General features: G+C 35.1%; 2 protein-coding genes across 2 annotated transcripts; both read left to right on the plus strand.

The window, feature by feature from the left end:
* The first annotated feature begins 996 nt into the window (after positions 1 to 996).
* Positions 997 to 2,596, plus strand: LOC106358562 (F-box protein PP2-A11). The gene is made up of 3 exons (XM_013798381.3): positions 997 to 1,630; positions 1,733 to 1,851; positions 1,954 to 2,596. Exons 1-3 carry the CDS (start codon positions 1,301 to 1,303, stop codon positions 2,375 to 2,377), a joined length of 873 nt encoding a protein of 290 aa, XP_013653835.1. The 5' UTR covers positions 997 to 1,300; the 3' UTR covers positions 2,378 to 2,596.
* Positions 2,597 to 16,778: 14,182 nt separating this feature from the next.
* LOC106351974 (lysophospholipid acyltransferase 2) lies at positions 16,779 to 19,143 on the plus strand. Its single transcript, XM_013791677.3, has 7 exons — positions 16,779 to 17,246; positions 17,336 to 17,556; positions 17,783 to 18,197; positions 18,271 to 18,356; positions 18,437 to 18,500; positions 18,590 to 18,708; positions 18,803 to 19,143. Exons 1-7 carry the CDS (start codon positions 16,886 to 16,888, stop codon positions 18,938 to 18,940), a joined length of 1,404 nt encoding a protein of 467 aa, XP_013647131.1. The 5' UTR covers positions 16,779 to 16,885; the 3' UTR covers positions 18,941 to 19,143.
* The last annotated feature ends 3,960 nt before the right edge of the window (positions 19,144 to 23,103 follow it).

The following is a 23,103-nucleotide window of genomic DNA, read 5'->3' on the forward strand; positions in this document are numbered from 1 at the left end:
AAAAATTGAAACTTAAATATTTATAAAATATTTTCATGTTTATTTATATTATTTACATTTTTTAAAAAAATTGAAATAAATTTAAAAATAGATTTGATTATATTTTTGTTTTTGTACAAAATAAATAATCAAAGTAAATTCGTAGCTAATTTACGACGAAACTGAGCGTCTTCTTTACGAGGATAATATTTACGTATTCTTTACGAGGATAATATTTACGTCTACTTTACGAGGATAAATTTTACGTGTACTTTACGAGGAAACATTTACGTATTTTTTACAAGGAAATGATTTACGTGTTCTTTACGACCAAAATGTTTACGTATCTTTTACGAGGAAACATTTAACGTGGTTTTTACGAGGAATTTGTTACGTCGCTTTTACGACGAAGCGTTTGACCCCACTTTACGATGAAAATATTTCCTTGTAAAGTTACGACGAAATATCGAGGAATTATGCGTTGCGACAAACGTTTAACGACGAAACAACTTTCGTAGTCAATTCGTCGTAAATCCTATTTTACGATGAATTAACTACGAAAACCGTCGTCGTTATAATTGCGTTTACTTATAAATTTTCAAATTTTAAAACTAAACATGGAAAACTTATATTAAGTTAATATAAACATTTATGTTATAAAATCTAAATATATATACATTTAAAATTATAGTTTATGCTTGTATAATTTAAATTTAAGCGTGTATAATTTAAGTTATGATTTTTCTTAAAAATAAATTATAGTTTATAAAATTTACAAATATAGCATGGAAAACCGGTGTGAAGTATTTATTTGGTATTGATTTCAAATGCTGAGTTATTTCGTTATTTGGATAAATACTAATGGTTGTAGTCTAATACTAACAGCTCAGCCTTTTTTGTCAACATTATTACAGCTCATGGATTACGAACATTTGGATGTCGAAAAGAAATGTACAGTCAGAAACTTTAAAATTAACAAATAAAATGGATAAAACAGTATCCGAACAGACTATTTCCATAGTACACGAAACTAAAAAAATACATTTGGTTAGCAATAAAATTGCCACTGAATCACTGATATATAAATAACAATACTTTATTATTTGTTATGTAATAGATCCTCCACCTAAAGCATATATATATTATCCTCCTCCCATCATCCGAGTCACCACCAAAACGCTTCCTTTCTCCATTGCTTTGTCTCCGTCAAAAAAGTAGCAAACCCAAAACCGAAAGTCTCGAACTTTCGTATTAGATCCACATCAAAAACAGTTTTTTTTTTTTTAATTCTTCGATTCATTTCTCCCTTAGGGTTTATTGAATGGGTTCTGGGCTCTCTCTCTTTACCAATGGTTCATCGTCTTCTCCGTCTCGTGAACGAGATCTGTTAAAGCCTGGTCTCGGTGATCTGCCGGAGAGTTGTGTGGCTTTGATCCTCGAGAAGTTGGAGCCGGTCGAGATCTGCAGATTCTCGAAGCTAAACAGAGCCTTTCGCAGCGCCTCCTGGGCCGATTTCGTCTGGGAATCGAAGCTTCCTCATGATTACAGATCGATTCTCGAGAAAATCCTCGGTGGGTTCCCGGAAAAGCTGCGGAAAAGAGACATCTATAACTTCCTCTCTCGTGTTAATTCCTTCGACGACGGCACAAAGGTTCGTCCTTTTTCACAGCGTCTCTCTGTTTGTTTCGTTCCTGAGAGGAAAGTTCATGTCTTGATTCGATTCTTTGATGTTTTTTTTTTGTTGTTGTTGCAGAAAGCTTGGGTTGATAAACGAACCAGTGATCTCTGTTTATGCTTATCGGTTAAGGGTTTGTCGGTAACCGGGATTGATGATCGGAGATACTGGAATCACATTCCTTCTGATGAATCTCGGTGAGTTTTCTCACTTGCTTATGTTTGTCTGTTTACATCTGTTCTTAACCGGTTTAGTTTGGTTCTTGTCTTAATGAAATGTTTTTGATGATTTCCTTGTAGGTTCTCGTCAGTAGCATATCTTCAGCACGTCTGGTGGTTTCAAGTTGATGGAGAAATCGAGTTCCCGTTCCCAGCTGGAACCTACAGCGTCTTCTTCAGGCTTCATCTAGGCAAACCGGGGAAGCGGTTTGGTTGGAAGGTTTGCAACACTGAGCAGATTCATGGTTGGGATATTAAACCGGTTCAGTTTCAGATTTGGACTGAAGATGGTCAACACTCTTCGTCTCAATGCAAGTTGACCGAACCAGGAACATGGAGTCACTACCATGCTGGAGACTTTGTGGTTGGGAAATCGAAAAGCTCGTCTACGAAGCTTAAGTTCTCCATGACTCAGATTGATTGTACACATACCAAAGGAGGGTTATGTGTAGATTCTGTAATTGTGTATCCGAGCTCGTGCAAGGATCGGTTGAGGCGGTTTTAAAAGTCTTAAAACCGAAGTTTGGTTTGGTTGTAAAAGCTATACTTTTTAATTAGCTTTTTAACCTTTTTGTAGAATATTTGGGTGGTGATGGAAAAAAACTACATTTAAAAGAGAGAAGAGAATCTCTGTTTCATAGTTTTATGTTGTGAATGTGAACTTGAGTTTGAAGTTGCAGAGTTTTTCTTTTAACTTTTATCAATGGAAAGCTTTCTGTGGGAACTGAAAGGCATCGTGTCATGCAAACCGGAGTTGATATAAACTGACCCGGTTCGAATAAAATTGATTACAAGCTCTCACAGAATCAAACTTTATGATCTTTAAATGGTTTGGTATCGCACGTCTTTCACTGGCCAACAACTATGAGACGTTGGCTTTGAAGAAACCACAACCTAACGTATCAATCAAAATCACTACTACACTGACACCTCTTTTTGTGTCACTTTCTACTAGCCCTGGGACGGATCCGGATATCCGGGAAATTTAGGGTAATCCGGATTCGGATCCGGATCCGTCGGATCCGTGGATTTAATATCCGGATCCGGATTCGTGGTTTCCGGATATCCGGGTTTCGGATATCCGTCTCGATATTCTATTATCCGCGGATATCCGGATCCGGATCCGGATCCGTCAAAATAATTAAAAATAATTTTTTAACAAAAAATGTTAATTTTTTAACAAAAAAATATTAATTTTTAACAAAAAATATTAATTTTTTTAACAAAAAATACTAATTTTTTTAATATAATACATAAATTAAATATTTATAAATATATTTATATATGTTTATAATATTGTAAAACTAAAATATAATATTATAAGATTAATTCATGTATAAATATTAATATATCAAATATAAATATTAATAAAATTTAAAAATTTAATGTATTTTAAAAATACGGATCCGGATCCGGATATCCGGACCTAAAAATTACGATATCCGGATCCGGATTCGGTTTGCACGGATCCAAGATTTTACTATCCGGATTCGGATCCGGGCACCCCGGATATCCTATTTTCGGAGCGGATCGGGAGCGGATCTCGGATCGAATCCGGATCTCGGATAATAAGTCTCAGGCCTACTTTCTACCACACCGTGTTTTAAAAAATATCTTTCCACAATTCGATTTAAAGTCTAACCATTTGGAGAAAGTCAGGAAACTATTGATGTTCAAATCAGAAACCAAAATGAAATGTCCATTACAAACATGAGGTTCTATGTAATATCCGTTACAAACAACAACAGCATAGTAAATCTCCTCACGAGGAATTTAATAGAGTTGTGACTTGTGAGTCTCGTGACTATCGTCAACAGAGTCAGCGTCCGTTACAAATTAGGTCTGCAACGGTATGATGGTACATATTTTTTTGGATGTTTGTAGACTTAGTTTGAGGACTGCATATTTAATTTCAGGATTGTAGACTTATATCATGCCGTAGATTTGTCTTTTGAATCGCAAAATTAATTGGATTACCCTACAATGATTATGACATTTTAAGTACTACTACATCTTTTTTCCGCGCATGCTATCAATATTTTTAAGGGCAATTTTTTTAAATAGACAATTTTCAAGTTTTAGTAACAAAAATAGATCACAAGGAGGGAAATGACCAAAATATTTCATTTAATAGGTAAAAAGACCCTAATACTTTAGATATATAAAAAAATAAAAAAAAATAAAAAAATAAAAAAAATAAAAAAATTATGGTTTTAGATTATATGTTTTCAAAATCGAACTTCTTTATAATTTTTTTTTTGAATTTTTTTTTTGTAATTCGAAAATACTCTTTTAAACTATTTTATAAATTTTTATTTTCAAATTTTTAATATTTATTTTTTATTTTATAAAATTTTAAACCTCAATACCAAATCCGCACCCCTTAACTCTAAACCCTAACATTTGGATTAGTTAACCCTAGGGGTATAAATGTATATTTGCCTCTTTAATGAAACATTTTGGTCATTTTGATTCTTAGAGTCTATATTTGTGACAAAAACTTTTTTAGTGCTATACTATGGTATTTCTCTATTTTTAAAAACTGATACTCTTTCTGTTTCATAATAAATGTCATTTTGACTTTTTTTTCTTGTTACAAAAAAAGTGTCACTTTACAATTTTAATACAAATTATATTTACTTTTAGCTGAAAATTAATTGAAAACTGCATTGATTTTATAAATATTTTTATTTATCTCAAATACTATTGGTCAGAGAAGTATAATTAATAACAACTTACATATATTTCCGCCACTTTCTTAATCTGTGTGAAAAATGTCAAAGTGACACTTATTTAGAAACGGATAGAGTATTAACTTTTATTTGTCTTGTTTTCATATCTTCTGTATTTATGAGGTATTTTTATTTCATAGTTTTCAATCCAATGTGAATTTTATTTCTATCATTTTTTTTCATTTTTTAAGTTATAAAATAAGGATTTTTTTAGATAATATGTACACACATCTTTTTTTTAATAGTTTTCATATTAGTAATCCAAAAAACTCAGTAAGAATAACATAATAAAGGAAAAACTTTTATATATATTTTTATGAACCTTTATATATATTTTATATTAATGTTTGTTGACAATATGACTTTCTTTGTTATCCTAATATCTTATACACACTCCAATGCCGAGTGAATAATAAGTCAACTTCAAAACTTTCGTTCTTGATGTTCATTAATTGTTTGAAATTAGCCGCTTCTTAATCTCATACAAAGAGAGAGAGGTATAAACGTTGACATGCCATAATTTCTTAATATGAAAGCTTCATTCTAGGTGACTATTTTGTTGGTATAATTATATTTTAGTATATTTGTGTTTTCTTATAACAACTTTTATTTTCGTTTATTGATTTTGGAGATATATTCTTTGTATAATACATATTTACCTTATCTGTTTGAAAAATAATTTATTTCAATTTATTTTTTCCCTTAAAAATAAATTTGAGAAGTTCCTTGGTAGGTATGTGCTTATAGTGGGAAATGTAGTAATCGATTGTAATTTTCAGTATATAGGGAAACGTCTTCATTCTTTGATTGAGAGTATTGTTGTTGTTCGCGTAACTTTAACATATGAATGCATCGTTAGCTTTAATTCCTATGGTTCAGATGTTCCATGGATTGTGAGATTTCATAAAAAAAATATGTCATCTTCATAAATTTATATTTCGCAATTTCTTCGTGTTAGTTACAATGCAATTTGCTATCTATTTTAAATTATTTTATAAATATATTTGCCTGATAAAAATAATAACATTTTGATATTACGACACATGTGATTTTCGAGGTATATTATTTTAGATATTTTCAAGATGAGAAATGATAATTGTGAAATAAATAAATAAAATTTGGCTTTGTCATTTCTGCTTCGTTTAAATAATGCTTCTATTTTAATTAACTGTCTTTCTTTTATTCTGTCCCAATCAAAAAAAATTACAAACAAACCCAATATTAAGTAAATTAAAAGAAAAATAAAAGAGCTATCTATGGTTTTATCACAGAAAAATCAAGATAACAACAAATGAGGAAGTGGCCGCAGGATAGATTCTACTAATCTTTCTGTATGAAATACAACACAATAAGCGATATATGTATTGCTCAAAAACAAAAGCGATATATGTAGTTCTTTTATCACTTCGGGTACTACAACTCTTTGAGACAATAGAAAAGGTTAACCCGAACCAGTTTAGATGTTCTTGGAACTATTCTGGAAGGTCCATCTCAAAAATTTCTGGAGCCTGATGGCACTTGGCAAAACCGGTTGGTGTACATGTTTTCAGGAACGACCAAACTCAAAGGTTCTGAGGTTGTAATGTGATTTGTGTTTCTCTAAATATTTCAACTTACAAATCGTTGGTTTTCATGTTTTTCTTCTGAGTTCTGAGGCCCTTAGGGAGTAGTTTGACTAAATAGAAAAGCATACATGATGCAATGGGATTGAAAAATAAAATCTTCAAAGTAATCTAAATAATAAGCCAATGCTCAATAACCAAAGAAATAGTCCAATAGAATCCAAGAATGATAACCCTAAAATTTAACATGGTATTTGATACGAAGTAACTAAAGCTCATAATGAAATGTTTGAAAATCCTGAGTAATCCATACGCTGTTTGACTTGCAGATAATTTCTGCTTTCAATAATCCTAACAAAACTTCATGTTTCTTTTGCTTCTCTATTACTCTCTCTTCTGAAACAACCTAACAAATAGATAAATCAAAAATACCAACCACATTACAAACATGTCATTTCCTCTACCTCGGTGTAAGCCTCTATTCTTGATTTCATTTAAACCAATTGCAATCAGAGAAATACTTGATGGACCGGTCTGAAAACGATCCCTCTTCATATATACTGCAAAAAGAGAATGTATCCAGTCCCCACCAAGCTCAGGCTTCATCAAAAAACTCAACCTTAAATTTCTCTGCGGTTGGTGAGGTCTGCTAGAACAGCCTCGTCAAGTTCTGCTTCAAGTAATGCATGCCTCCAGTCCCCAATGGCCATCAAACACTCCACAGCAAGCACTTGAAAATGAGAAGTTGAAGGATCAAAGCTGACCTGATAAGTTATGCAGATGTATTCCTCCTCTATGGTTTCTAGGCCTGAATGTCAGCAAAACTCTCTGAATGTACAGTTGGAAAAAATTTATTGGCGGATTCTTCAATGGTAGTAGTTTCAAAACTCAGGCCCTGTTAATATACATTGTACACATAATATTCACAGAACAAACAACAATATTGCCCAGCTAAATCAACAGAACAAATCACGATCAACAATTGAAATGGCAACCAAGTCGTCCTTGTTGGAGATAAACTTGAAGATAGCTTAGGAATCAAGTTATCTTTATCCTAGTTGAAATAGATAAATACAAATAGTGTTGTCCTAATGAGTTTAGGATATATATCTCTATATAAGAAGATGGTGAGGTGTGCCATGAACTTGTGAGTTTTAGAGATTATTTGTGAGAGCTTAAGTTTTGAGATATTTTCTTGAGCTAATAAAATTGTGTTTGATAATCTTTGAGTCTCAACATAATACGTTTGGCTAATAATTGGTATCAGAGCAAAACCGTAAGCGTGAACGATGAGTGATCTTGCAATCGTATGCGTGAAACCGAAGGAGGGATCGTCGTCCTTGAAGTGCCCTATGTTAAGCTCGGTCAATTACACTGTCTGGAGGTGGAGACAACCGAGAGTGACAAGAATGATATGGCCATCGCTCTCATCTTCCAATCTATTCCCGAAGCACTTATTCTTCAGCTTGGTGATATAGAGACTACAAAAAAGGTTTGGGATGCGATAAAGGCATGCCATCTAGGAGCAGACAGAGTTAGATAAGCTTGATTACAAACCCTAAAAGCAGAGTTTGATCGATTGAAGATGAAGGAAACCGAATCTATTGATGACTTCGTCGGCAAGCTATCTGAAATTTCATCTAAATCTGCATCTTTAGGAGAAAATATCGACGAGTCAAAGTTGGTAAAGAAATTTCTTTCAAGTCTACCGAGAAAGAAATACATTCACATAGTGGCGTCGCTGGAGCAGGTTCTCGATCTCAACATCACAACCTTTGAAGATATTATTGGACGTTTAAAGGCTTATGAGGAACGGGTAGGCAAAATGAAGCAGATAACGAAGATCAAAACAAATTGATGTACACAAACTCGGATAACCAAAGCACTCAATCAAATCGTGAGCATAATGGACGAGGAGGACGAGGAGGAAGGTTCTATGGGAGAGGTCGCGGACGAGGAAGATATTATCGTGAGTTCGATATATCAAAGATAACGTGTTTTTGTTGCGACAAAACATGACACTTCGCCTCTGGCTGTCCAGATAGATTACTGAAACTTTAGGAAACATATGAGAACAAAGCCGAGGACACTCAAGAAGCTGACAGATTGCTCATGCATGAAGTTGTCTACCTTAATGAAAAGAATGTGAAACCGAAGGATTTCGAAGATAGTTCCAACAACGACAGAATTTGGTACTTGGACAATGGGGCTAGTAATCACATGACTGGAAAACGTGATTATTTTAAAACTATTGATGAATCAATAACAGGGAAAGTACGATTCGGCGATGATTCAAGAATCGACATCAAAGGGAAGGGGTCTATACTTTTCGTGAGCCAAAATGGATCAAAGAAAGTACTAGCTGATGTCTACTACATCCCGGATCTTAAAAGCAACATAATAAGCCTCGGTCAAGCAACATAATCAGGGTGTGAGATCAAGATGAAAGATGGATATCTAACCCTACATGATAAAGATGGAAAGCTCATTGTGCAAGCTAAGAGATCAGTGAACCGTCTCTACAAAGTACTTATGGATATAGTTGATGTTGAATGCAATCAAGTCACTGCACAAACAGAGACAAGCAAGTGGCACGCACGTTTAGGGCATATTGGAACGAGATCAATGAAGATGATGATCAAGGATCAATTGGTGATAGGTCTACCAAAACTGAATGTCGAGAGAGAAACATGTGCATCGTGTTTGCTTGGCAAACAAGCAAGACGTCCATTCCCTAGTTCAAGTTCATATCGAGCTGAGAAAACATTAGAACTTGTACATGGAGACTTATGCGGACAAATATCACCTCCTTCGGCTGGAAATAATAGGTACATCTTTGTTCTTATCGACGATTATTCAAGATACATGTGGTCTATACTTTTGAAAGAGAAGAGTGAGGCTTTAGCCAAGTTCAAAATATTCAAAACAATGGTGGAAGCAGAGACAAAAGCAACAATCAAAACTCTAAGAACCGACAGAGGAGGAGAATTTACGTTAAACGAGTTCAATTCGTACTGTGAGACCTCAGGGATTAACCGACATCTAACAGCACCTTACTCTCCTCAGCAAAACGGCGTGGTGGAGCGACGAAACCGAACCCTAATGGAGATGACCAGGAGCATTCTTATGCATATGAAGGTTCTTTACTTATGGGGTGAGGGAGTTAGACATTCGACGTACTTGATCAATAGAGTCGCAACTAAAGTACTCAAAACATCAACGCCGTATGAAGCTCTTAAGGGACACAAACCGAGCATTGAACATCTCAAAGTTTTCGGTTGCATTGGATATACTAAGTCAGACATACCGCACCTAAAGAAGCTAGACAACAGAACCAGAGTACTAGTACACTTGGGGACAGAACCAGGGTCCAAAGCATACCGTCTGTATGATCCAATGAACCGAAGGCTTGTGGTGAGTAGAGACGTTGTTTTCGACGAGAGCAAGGGATGGAACTGGAGCAATTCAGCTAGAGAGACAAGTGATGAGCCGGGAAAGTTTAAAATTTTGTTTGGAGATTTTGGAAACAAAGGCATAAGAGAGGACGAGGAAGCAGAGAATGCACACGACAAAGAAGACGAAGGAGATGAACAAGAAGACTCGGTCTCACCACTTTCTCAAGACGTTACAGATGAAGAGGATCAAACTCAACCAGAGCTTAGAAGATCAACACGCATAACGAAGACACCAAGCTATCTCGACGATTATGTGTACCTAGCATAGATTGAGGGAGAGAGGCTACTCTTATTATTAAACGAAGAACCATAAGACTTCATTGATGCCATAGAAGAAAAGGTATGGAAGGATGCTTGTGTTGATGAGATATCGTCGATTGTAAGGAACGTGGGACTTAGTTGATCTACCTCCTGGAGCCAAAGCGATTGGTCTCAAATGGATTTTTAAAATCAAACGGAACTCAGACGGTACGATAAACAAACACAAATCAAGGCTGGTAGTGAAGGGATATATACAACGTCATGGAGTAGATTATGAAGAATTTTTCCCGCCTGTGGCTTGCATAAAGACCGTACGATTCATCATAGCATTGGCAGCTTCGAATGGATGGCAAGTGCATCACCTCGATGTAAAGACTGCGTTCTTATACGGCGAGTTGAAAGAAAACATATATGTAAGACAACCAGAGGGTTATGAGGTCAAAGGAAGTGAAGGGAAGGTATATAAACTCAAGAAAGCACTCTACGGCTTAAAGCAAGCTCCGAGAGCGTGGAATGAGAAGCTCAACAAGACGCTTGGAGACTTGAAGTTTGATAAATGCACCAAAGAGCCCTCTCTGTATAGGTTAAGGAAGGATGAGGATCTTCTTCTTGTAGCAGTCTATGTTGATGATTTGCTCATAACAGGTTCTAAGGTAGAGATGATCGAAGAATTCAAGAGAAATATGTCAACTAAGTTCGAGATGACGGATTTGGAACTGTTGACGTATTATCTTGGTATTGAAGTGCTACAATACACCGGTGGTATCTCCATAAGGCAGGAGAGCTATGTAAAAAAGATTCTTGAGGAAACAAACATGATCGAATGCAATGCCACTCAAATACCAATGGATGCCGGACTCAAGTTATCAAAAGCCCAGAAAGAACGAGGAGTAGAAGAGAAAGACTTTCGAAGAGTTATAGGGTGTTTGCGATACTTACTAAACACGCGACCTGATCTATCTTACTCTGTTGGAGTACTGAGCAGATACATGCACGAGCCTAAAGAGTCACACTATGCAGCACTAAAACAGATACTAAGATATGTAAAGGGAACTTTCAGCTATGGACTAGACTTCAAGCGGTCAAGCGACTCAACACTGATCGGTTACAGTGACAGTAGTCACAATGTTGACATCGACGACGGAAGAAGCACCACCGGTCACATGTTCTACCTAAGCGACTGTCTTATCACGTGGTGCTCCCAGAAGCAAGAAACCGTTGCACTCTTATCCTGTGAAGCTGAGTTTATGGCAGCAACTGAGGCAGCCAAGCAAGCAATATGGTTACAGGAACTGTTTGCTGAAGTGTTGGAAAAACCAAACGAGAAAGTGGTAGTTCGTATAGACAATAAATCGGCTATAGCATTAACCAAAAATCCGGTCTTTCACGGTCGCAGTAAGCACATTCATAAGAGATATCATTTCATTAGAGAGTGCATTGACAATGATCAGGTTGAAGTAGAGCACGTCGCAGGAAGTCTCCAAAAGGCCGACATTTTGACGAAAACTTTGGGAAGAATAAAGTTTAAAGAGATGAGAGATCTAGTTAGAGTAAAGGATTTGCTAAGTGATGACTTCAAGTTTAAGAGGGTGAATGTTGGAGATAAACTTGAAGATAGTTTAGGAATCGAAGTTATCTTTATCCTAGTTGAAATAGATAAATACAAATAGTGTTTTCCCAATAAGTTTAGGATATATATCTCTATATAAGAAGATGGTGAGGTGTGCCATGAACTTGTGAGTTTTAGAGATTATTTGTGAGAGCTTAAGTTTTGAGATATTTTCTTGAGCTAATAAAATTGTGTTTGATAAATCTTTGAGTCTCAGTATAATACGTTTGGCTAATAGTCCTTGTAACAATGTAACATTAAGAATTATTAACAGCTTGATTAACGGTCATAACAATATATCTTACGCATTCACCTTTTTCAACAAAACCACAAGCGAACATCTTAAATCGTATTTGTTAAAAGGACTCTCGGCGGAAAGCGTAAGAGAGATCTACAATGCTATGCTACAAAAAAAAACCAAAGTCAATATGAGCCCAGAGCCCTTATACAGAACTGATCATTGTCAGTATGAACATCATATCTTCATTGTCCAATAAACATAATTTTCTAAGTATACAAAATTAATCATAGCTTTGGAAACTAAGTAGAAGCTCTGAAATAATCAAGATATGTAAAAAGCAATGAATAAGTCCTAAAACATCGATAATAGAACTTGGTGGATTGGTTACCCTTGATATGTTTGACTTGCTGGAAATTATATGTGGAATACCATATAACAATAAATTTATAACGTTCACCTTGCCTTGGTTTCTTATGGCGGTTGTAGTTTCGTCATAAGGCTTTTATCCTTTATTCCTTCATTCTCAAAGATAACCTCGAGTCAAATCTGCGATCCATGTACCTATTGGTCAAGCTCTCGCCATTGAACCTGCTTAAAGTTCTTGAAAATAGGAAATGCCTTTTATGTTTAGAATTGTCCAACAAATAACAACAAAACTATATGAGATCAGACAGATTCGTGCAAGTAAATGGGTGGAGAGAGATATTAGAGTGAGAGGGTCAAACCATGTGATCATAAAGTTATGTTAAGGTATCCATTCTGATGTATATCAGACGCTAGCCAAACACCAGTACAAATTGAATTTTGGAACATCACTTTTCTTGAAACAGCTAACCTATAACTTCACAATTCCCAGAGAGATAATGGCTAAGGATTTAAGAAATTTAAAATTTAAAATATCTAAGATCTAACGAACGATGAGTCGTTTACCTTTTCTATCTAAGTAAATGATATTGTTAACCATATCAATGCTTCTCATGTCGTATATTTCCACTTTGTCCTTTTGTTCTTGTTCTAAACTAAAGAGTGAGTTTGATGTCATTTTAAATTCAGTCACTTACCTTCTTGATAAAAGGAGAAGGAGAAGCGTTGAAGGATCTTTGGCAACCTAAAGCATAGTGACATGCAACTTTAGAGATAAACTTGATCTGAGATTTCAAAGCAACAACTAAAAACATCAAAAATCTGAACCAGAGCTTACGGGATAAAAATCACAAAACCAAGATAAAATATGTATTCTATAATATACATTTAGAATGTAAAAATATGAATAAGGTAGAAGATGAAACACAGTTTCTAGGAGATAAACCCAAATTAAAAGTGATGAAACTTTAGTATTGACTTACATGAACGTAGTTATCGGATGAGATGCACGGTTTGTGATCCATCTCTTGTCTCTGATCTAGGATGGTCATATCTTAAACATATATGTAAAAAATGATCAGAAAATACGTAGCCATAGAGTGTTTGACTTTAATCTAGATTGAAATCTCTAAAATACCGTCATTACCTAACTCAAAAGATAGTAACGAATTATGCTAGTATCGCTGTTTCGTTAAAGGATAATTCAATGTATAATACGCCAATCTCAGTTGCAGGGTGTTAATCGGAGAACAATTTAAATCTGGAAAATTACAAATCAAAGAATGTTTTCATAATCAAATATACCTTTTCTCTTCAACTTGACAATATGGCTTAGTTCGAGACCTTTGAAGAAATGTATGGGCGTCTGATATATTTTGTGTGGCTAACCAAACGATTGAATTAGTTAGACTAAATAGAGTTAATGCAAAATATGTTTAGTCTGGGGCTTTTCAATTGGAAAACAAAGAGGCTGAAGCAGTAAAAGCTTGTATAAGCTCGTATGAGAAGATGAAGAGATTGCTGACAATGTATGTGAGTGTTATACAGATGACATGTAAATTTAGTTAAATTTTATTGGACGAATTTATTTGCTGAGGTGGACATCTTCTCCTTTGAGCTTATTTTACTTTTAGTATTGTAAGATAAGATATGTCTGTAAACTCTATTTTCTGAATAATTAGAAGGTTTTGTATACCTATCATCTGATTTTTTTGAACGAAAGATACATTTATAGTAATAAATTTTATTCAAATATGATATTTTGCTATTACAATGTGTTATGTTAATAAATTTCTCTGTTTATAACAAATCATTCTGTAATTAATTGTAGGGTTATAATATAGAAAATCCCCTATATATTAATTGATGATATTTTAAAAAGTTATAACCTGAATTTTGTAAAAATTTTAAAAAACTTCATCCTATGGCACTTGTGTATGCCTTTTAAATCATATTTCAAAGAATACTAAAGCACTTTATATAAATTATAGTCTAAAACTTATACTCTCTAGCAAAATAATATTTCACAGGCTATAGTTGGTCGCATATATCAAATCTTTATTGTTTCGCAGGCTTTCCTTAAATAAAACCTACGGAATTACCTAATGTGATTAAAAAATATATATAGCAATTAATGATTTTAAACAATAAAGATTCGATAAAAATCTGCATACTTTTTATCATTTTTATTTATTTATTTATTATTAAAATAAATTACATAATTACATTAATCATATAATAAAAATCTAGATTTTTTTTGTATATGTTGTATTTTGAATTTTTTCAAAACGAGTATAAATTACTAAAACTATTAAAAGTCTCACATAAATTTTTATAATCAGGGTTTAATTTTTTTTCTATATTAAGATACAATGATTATAAGACCATATGAAGAAATATTTTTATTTTAATAGGTTTTTATGTTAATATATATATATATATATATATATATACATATATATATTTCATATGGTTTAAATTAAACTATACATCGTATGAAAATGTATACATATATTTTGATATTTGCATTGAACATATATTGAAAAGTCAATATTTTAATTTTGAAATCTTCATTTTTTTAAAATGATTATAAATTATTGAAATTATCCCACATTAAAAGCAAATTCGTTAGTGTAAACTTTTGTTACACAAATATGCAAATCATAAAATCATATGAGTAGAAACTTCATTTAATAAATATTCATATTAAAAATGTACTATATATATATGTTAATATCGTTTAAATTTAATTATATATCATATACGATAGATAAGATTGATTGTTTTGATTTATTTACCCTAAAATTATTGCGAATAACCAAGAGTGATAATTTGACTTATATGCACACACCAATTTATTACATAATAGTAACTGATTTCTTAGTTATTTAATATATATACTTATTATTTTATTATTTCATAATATGCAAAAAAACATAAAATAAATATAAAATATTTATTCTGCAAAAGGTGCAGATTTTAACCTAAGTATGTATCTCTTTAATTATTTTAAATCATAAGCATTTTCTAAATCTCAGGTCAAAACAAACAAACGAAATGAGAATAAACTTTAAAATCAATATTTATATCGAACAATAACCAAAATGAAAAAGAAAAAATATTAAAAATATATATTGGCACGTGAACGTAAACTTTTCATAACCATAATTAATTTTTAAATTATTAAATCATAATATAAAACTGAGCTGACATAGTTTCATTGTAATCAAATAGACCCGATATTTTTCGACCTAAACGTTAGGTTCTTATGCGGTAAGTGATTTTTTGACGTAAAAGTTTTATTAAAAATAAGATCAGCTCATCAGTAAACAAATTATGTAATTAACAAAAAGTTAAAATTTTTTTTTAAAAGACCAAAATATTAATTCAATCAAAAATATATATTTATTTTTCCGTATAATATTTTTAAATAATTTTTATATAAATTTAGCGCATGTCTTATCCTAATACATGTTATTTATGTGCATCTTACGCTATTCAATCATGTACTATTGATTATACTTTATATTCCTTAAATTAGCATAATTTTGAGTTGATCTATGAACCTAACATAAATTTCTTAAAGGTTTAAGTTATTGAATTTTTTAAACAGTCAAAAAGTAAAAATAAGAGTGAAAAGAGTGACATCCTCAACGTGTCTCCGACTGGTTTCGCTAGACTCTCTGACTTCTCCGACGAGTTCCGAGTCTTACCGGCTCCATCTCGTGTTGCCCTCTGCTCAGCCGTCGACAGTTACTCCGATGAGATTGGGATACGAGTTACCTCTCTTATGCCTCCCCTCTACACGTTCGCTATCTCCCCTCTCGACTGCCACCCCGAGACTGAGTCTGGAAAGTGTTGCCGGGTTGGTACACCATCACCGTCACCCGCCGTCCACCTCTGTCTCATCCTCGTAACCAAGCAAACTCTAATTTCCTTCTCCGAAGATATCACCCAGGCCTGGGCTTATGTATCTAGAATGGGCCTAGAGCTCAATCAAAATGTCTTATGTGGGGTAGATTTGGGCTTATGCTTTTTTTCCACCACCGCAAAGGCTGTACCGTCGACGACTCTGTGTGTAGTCCTATTCTGGTAGCCTCTTCGCACTTCACTGCAACATCGAGAGATCCATCCATCTTCAGAGACAGTTTTCAGCTGTTCTCAAAACCCATCAATTGAGTTCGATTACGACGTTTGTGCGTTCTTTCGAACGCGGACTTTAAGATTACAAGTGAAGCTTCTCTTTGGGTCTTTTCTCTCTTTTGCCACATCTATCTTTTGTCTTGTTTTAGCTATTTTCGTCTATCAGTTTACCGTCGAGTTTTTTTCCGGTTGTAACAATTTAGTCCATCGAACCTTTAATTTTAATATAAGCATTTGGTGTTTAAAAAAAAAAAGATTGAAAAGAGTGAAAGATAAAGCAACCTAGCAGCTATATATGTATTGTAGAGGAGTATATTTTATTTGTAAGATGTGTTATTCAACTATATATCTCGGATATAAATGAGAGATATGTATTCCTAACAAATACCACCCATTTAGTAAGTTGTTAGATGAAACCTATAAAATGGTCAATAAAACGCGACCCAATACGGCGGTGTTTTAATTTTCGATACGTCCAAGAAATTCTTGTCGTTAATTAGTATTGTCAAGACCAAACATTAAAAGGGTGTTATTGTAACTTCGTCACTTATCGTCAACAAGATCGAGGACCTAAAACAACAACGACCAGCCTATCAGGGATTCAAACCAGACACTGAGCGACCCGTCGTAACTAGTTCACAGACACCATGGAATCGCTCGACATGAGTTCCATGGCGGCCTCGATCGGCGTATCGGTCGCCGTTCTCCGTTTCCTACTCTGCTTCGTCGCAACGATCCCAGTCTCCTTCGCGTGGAGATTCGTCCCGAGTCGACTCGGTAAACACATCTACTCAGCTGCTTCTGGAGCCCTCCTCTCTTACCTCTCCTTTGGCTTCTCGTCGAATCTTCACTTCCTCGTTCCCATGACCATTGGCTACGCTTCGATGGCGATATATAGACCAATGTGTGGATTCATCACTTTCTTCCTCGGTTTCGCCTATCTCATTGGTTGTCATGTGTTTTATATGAGTGGGGATGCTTGGAAAGAAGGAGGCATTGACTCTACTGGTAAACTCTTTTTGTAGATTTATGATGGTGGAACCACATTATGCTTGTCGATTGTTTCTTTTAGCTGAGTTTGATTTGTATGTTTTTAGGAGCTTTGATGGTGTTGACGTTGAAAGTGATATCGTGTTCTATAAACTACAACGATGGGATGTTGAAGGAAGAGACTCTCCGTGAGGCTCAGAGGAAGAACCGTTTGGTTCGGATGCCTTCTCTCATTGAGTACTTTGGTTACTGCCTTTGCTGCGGAAGCCACTTCGCTGGCCCTGTCTTCGAAATGAAAGACTATCTTGAATGGACCGAAGAGAAAGGAGTAAGCTTTCGGTTCTCGATCTTGATTCATCAATTCTTGATTTCTTTATTTACGGATTCTTGATTCTTGATTCTTGATTCTTGATTTACGAACTCTTTATTTTTTCGGTTCTTGATTCTTGGTTTATTAGTTCTTGATTTATCATTTTTGATTCTTGATTTATCGGTTATTGATTATTGATTTGTTGGTTCTCGTTTGTTTGTTGTTTGCTTGATTTGTTGGTTAGATTTGGGCTGTTACTTCTGGGAAAGGGAAGAGACCATCGCCTTACGGAGCAACACTTCGAGCTATATTACAAGCTGGGATCTGTATGGCTCTGTATCTCTACTTAGTCCCTCAGTTCCCATTAACCCGGTTCACTGAGCCAGTGTACCATGAATGGGGTTTCTGGAGAAGATTCGGTTACCAATACATGGCCGGTTTCACGGCTCGTTGGAAGTACTACTTCATCTGGTCGATCTCAGAGGCTTCCATCATCATCTCCGGTTTGGGTTTCAGTGGTTGGACCGACGAAAACACTCAAACAAAGGCCAAATGGGACCGTGCAAAGAACGTCGATATCTTAGGTGTTGAGCTAGCCAAGAGTGCTGTTCAGATTCCTCTTGTGTGGAACATACAAGTCAGCACTTGGCTCCGTCACTGTGAGTAGCTGAGGAGTAGATTGTCATAATCTTTATACGCAATTTAACGGTGTTTCTTGGTGTTTAAATGCAGATGTGTATGAGAGAATTGTGAAGCCAGGGAAGAAAGCTGGCTTCTTCCAGCTGCTAGCTACTCAAACCGTTAGTGCCGTGTGGCATGTGAGTGCTCCTTCTTCCATAATGATTCAATCTTTTTTGTTTGTTAAGTAATCGAAATCTTTACTTGTTTCTCTTTGCAGGGACTGTATCCTGGATACATTATATTCTTTGTTCAATCAGCATTGATGATCGATGGTTCAAAAGGTATAGTGCTTCTCGCCTTTTTAACTTTCATTCACGTTTGTTATCTTTATCTTAAAACATGTTTTCTTTTTTTTTTTTTCATTGAGCAGCTATTTACCGTTGGCAACAAGCAATGCCTCCGAAGATGGCAATGCTGAGAAGTGTTATGGTTTTCATCAACTTCCTCTACACAGTTTTGGTTCTCAATTACTCCTCCGTTGGTTTCATGGTATATATAACTCTTCCCTCTGTTATTTATGGCATCGTGTTAATCATTGTTTCTCAAAATCACTCATTTATTGTTGTTGTGTGATAATGTTCAGGTATTGAGCTTGCACGAAACACTCGTGGCCTACAAGAGTGTATATTTCATAGGCACTGTAGTGCCTATTGTTGTGATTCTGCTCAGCTATTTGGTTCCTGTGAAGCCTGTGAGACCAAAGACCCGGAAAGAAGAATAAATCTGTCTTTATAAATCCAGTGATAACTTCTTCTTTTTTTTTGGACCGTTTATGTACACCACGGAACTAATATTTTGGGTTTTATTCTTCTTCAGTTCTCAAATTTTGAAGAAAGACATGTTTTAGATGTGTTTATCTTTGTTTTTCTTACAGACTTTGTTTGTTAGACACACATGCTCTTGAGTGGAAGTTGTTTAAAGCTATTTCCAACCTCGCTCTATTTTTTATTCTATTTGTACGTATAATACATGTTTATATTGCAGACGACCTTGATTTTATAACATACACTATTATATTATGTATATCGTTCAATTAATTTTAAGTTATCGTGTTGATTCAGTGGCCTTGCCCGCTTTGATAGGGTCATTCTTTTTTTTCCCATTAAAATGAAGGATAATACGGTCTTTGCAAATTCATCTTCTTCATGTAACCCTAATAGCGCAGCCACTCAGTTTTTTTTCATCTTTTTTGTTTGAGTTTTTTGATTTTTAATCAACAAAATCAAAGATGTATCATAAATACATTGGATTTGAATAAATATCGGTTTCAGCTTTCGTTTTTCATGGTTTAAGAAATAATTGATTTTATATATAATAATCGTAAAAACACGCCGATTTAATACAGTTTCGCGGTCAACTCGACATGAACTCGTCTAGCCGCGTTTTGCTTTCGATCAGAGACATATCGCCGCGCTCTGTCACCGATGTGCGTGTACTCGGCCGATTACACGGACAAATCGCCGCGTTTTTGAACAGATTGTAAGTAACTCGCAATAAACATGAATATAAGTTATGTTATGAAATAATTTATAATTTATAGTATCGGGAAATTTAAATAAGAGTAGAATTCAATACCTGTAGGAAGCAAATAACACTTAATATGAGAGAAAGAATTTATTATAAGGAAGAAGAAGAAGATGTAATTGTGTACAAAAGAGTGAGATGAGTGATGGTATTTATAGTGAGCAACAATACATAAAATATCAAAGATGGTGCTTGATTTGGTAAATGAGTGGGTGATCATAGTGCTTGATGAGTAGATGATCATAGTGCTTGATGAGTAGATGATCATAGTGCTTGAGTTGGTAAAGGAGTGGAAGATCATTTCAAAGTTTATCTTATAACACTCCCCCTTGATCATCCATCTTGTATTAAGTTTCGTAACACTCTCCTTGGGGACCGGTGTCACTCTCCGCTCTCGCTTAACGTCTTTGTTGCCTCGTTAAAAACCTTTCTAGGAAAACCCAATGGGAAAAACCATAGTTAGGTAAAAAGAGTACAACTACGTAAGCTCCCCCTCGATTGAGCAGTCATAGATCCTTCTGATGACGCATTCCAATGTTATGGACATGTTTTCTGAATACCGAAGTAGGGAGTGATTTTGTGAAGAGGTCGGCTGCATTGTCGCATGATCGGACATATCTTACTTCAATCTCTTTCTTCTTCTCGAGCTCTTGAGTGTATGAGAAGAACTTTGGATGTATATGTTTTGTTCTATCACTTTTGATATATCCTTCCTTCGTTTGAGCAACACATGCTGCATTGTCTTCATATAGAATAGTTGGCCCCGTACTTTTGTCAATCCCACTACTTGAACAAATGTGTTGGCTTATTGATCTTAGCCATACACATTCTTTACTTGCTTCATGGAGTGCGATGATCTCAGCATGATTTGAAGAGGTAGCCACAAGCGTTTGTTTCTGAGAACGCCAAGATATAGCAGTGCCTCCGATCGTAAAAACATATCCTGTTTGCGATCGGGCTTTGTGTGGATCTGAAAGATATCCTGCATCTGCAAAACCAACCATTTGACCATTTGAATCTTTAGGGTAAAATAAGCCTAAATCAATAGTCCCTTGTAGGTAACGAAAGACATGTTTAATTCCATTCCAATGTCTTCGTGTTGGAGATGAGCTAAATCTTGCTAGAAGATTAACAGTGAATGATATATCAGGCCGTGTACAATTTGCAAGGTACATCAACGCTCCAATTGCACTTAGATATGGTACTTCCGGACCAAGTATCTCTTCTTTTTCCTCAGGTGGTCGAAATGGATCACTTTCAATGTTAAGTGATCTAACGACCATTGGGGTGCTAAGAGGAGTTGATTTATCCATGTTAAATCGTTTCAACACTCTTTTAGTGTATGTGGATTGATGCACAAATATACCATTTTGTGAATGTTCTATTTGTAGGCCAAGACAATACTGTGTCTGTCCAAGATCTTTCATCTCAAATTCTCCTTTGAGATAGTCTGATGCCTTTTGTATTTCTTTTTGAGTTCCAATAATATTTAGATCATCAACATATACCGCGATTATCACAAATCCGGATGTTGTTTTCTTGATGAAAACACATGGGCATATAGGATCATTCACATATCCTTCTTTTGTTAAATGTTCACTGAGACGATTGTACCACATACGTCCAGATTGTTTTAACCCATATAATGATCTTTGCAATTTTATTGCACATAACTCTTTAGGTTTGGAACTTAATGCTTCTGGCATTTTAAATCCATCAGGGATTTTCATGTAGATATCAGTATCTAATGATCCGTATAGATAAGCTGTAACAACATCCATGAGACGCATCTCAAGATTTTTATCAGCGGCTAGACTCATCAGGAATCTAAATGTGATCGCATCCATTACAGGAGAATATGTTTCCTCATAATCAATACCAGGTCTTTGAGAAAATCCTTGGGCTACAAGGCGAGCTTTATACCTTGTAATCTCATTTTTCTCATTTCGTTTTCGAACGAAAATCCATCTGTACCCAACTGGTCTCACATCTTCAGGTGTGAGTACAATAGATCCAAACACTTTTCGTTTGTTAAGCGAATCAAGTTCGATTTGTATTGCTTCTTTCCATTTATTCCAATCATGTCTCTTTTGACATTCATATATGGATTTCGGTTCTGGATCATCGGTATCTTCATTTACCTCACTTGACACGATATATGAGAAAGCATCATCAAGGTCATTTTGTTCATTTCTATTCCATATCCTTTTATTATGGATGTAATTAATAGAAATCTCATGATTATCTTTCGATTCATGATGCTCTGATTCATCAGAGTCCTTATCATTTATTTCTTCCAAAATATTTTCTGCTATTTTGGGTGCATCATATATTTCAGCTTTCTTCTGTTTCCTAGGATTCTTATCCTTAGAACCAGCAGGTCTACCACGCTTCAGGCGTGTTTTTGGCTCTCGTGTGTCATCCTCCTTTTCTTGTTCATTTGGCATTTTGATACGAGCAGGAGCATTTGCAGCTGGTATATGAGATTTAGTTACCGTCTTGGTATCTGCAAATGCATCAGGTAGCTGGTTAGCTATACTCTGTAAATGCATAATTCGTCGAACTTCTAGTTCTGACTCTTTAGAAGGAGGATCAAGATATAACAATGATGGTACACTCCATTTTATATCACTTCCAACATTTTTGTTTTCTCCCCCTAGAACTGGGAATACATTTTCGTCAAAATGACAATCAGCAAAACGTGCTGTAAAGACGTCACCAGTCTGTGGTTCTAGGTATCTTATAATTGATGGAGAATCACAACCAACATATATTCCCAACCTTCTTTGTGGTCCCATCTTTGTTCGTTGTGGTGGTGCTACAGGCACATATACCGCACAACCAAAGATTCTAAAGTGGGAAATGTTTGGTTCTCGACCAAACGCTAACTGTAGTGGAGAATACTTATGGTATGCACTCGGTCTGATCCGAATGAGTGCTTCTGCATGCAAAATGGCATGTCCCCATACAGAGGTTGGAAGTTTTGATCTCATGATCAATGGTCTTGCAATCAATTGCAGACGCTTAATTAAAGATTCAGCCAAACCATTTTGCGTATGAACATGAGCAACCGAATGTTCAACTTCAATTCCCATTACCATACAATAGTCATTGAATGCTTGGGATGTGAATTCACCAGCGTTGTCTAGTCTAACTCTTTTAATAGTATAATCAGGAAACTGTGCTCGCAGTTTGATTATCTGAGTTAGAAATCTCGCAAATGCCACATTTCGAGATGATAATAGACAAACGTGTGACCATCTACTGGATGCGTCAATTAATACCATAAAATAGTGGAATGGTCCACATGGTGGATGTATCGGTCCACATATATCACCTTGAATTCTTTCAAGGAACTTT

The sequence above is a fragment of the Brassica napus genome, chromosome C9, assembly GCF_020379485.1.
Source record: "Brassica napus cultivar Da-Ae chromosome C9, Da-Ae, whole genome shotgun sequence".
NCBI classification, from domain to species: domain Eukaryota; kingdom Viridiplantae; phylum Streptophyta; class Magnoliopsida; order Brassicales; family Brassicaceae; genus Brassica; species Brassica napus.

What these genes read in the sequence shown, in the direction of transcription:
- LOC106358562 (XM_013798381.3), top strand. Translation starts at nt 1,301, where the DNA reads ATGGGTTCTGGGCTCTCTCTCTTTACCAATGGTTCATCGTCTTCTCCG. An exon ending in CCTTCGACGACGGCACAAAG is followed by an intron (nt 1,631 to 1,732) that starts GTTCGTCCTTTT and finishes TTGTTGTTGCAG; the next exon opens with AAAGCTTGGGTTGATAAACG. An exon ending in ATTCCTTCTGATGAATCTCG is followed by an intron (nt 1,852 to 1,953) that starts GTGAGTTTTCTC and finishes ATTTCCTTGTAG; the next exon opens with GTTCTCGTCAGTAGCATATC.
- LOC106351974 (XM_013791677.3), top strand. Translation starts at nt 16,886, where the DNA reads ATGGAATCGCTCGACATGAGTTCCATGGCGGCCTCGATCGGCGTATCG. An exon ending in CCGTTAGTGCCGTGTGGCAT is followed by an intron (nt 18,357 to 18,436) that starts GTGAGTGCTCCT and finishes TTCTCTTTGCAG; the next exon opens with GGACTGTATCCTGGATACAT. An exon ending in ACTCCTCCGTTGGTTTCATG is followed by an intron (nt 18,709 to 18,802) that starts GTATATATAACT and finishes GATAATGTTCAG; the next exon opens with GTATTGAGCTTGCACGAAAC.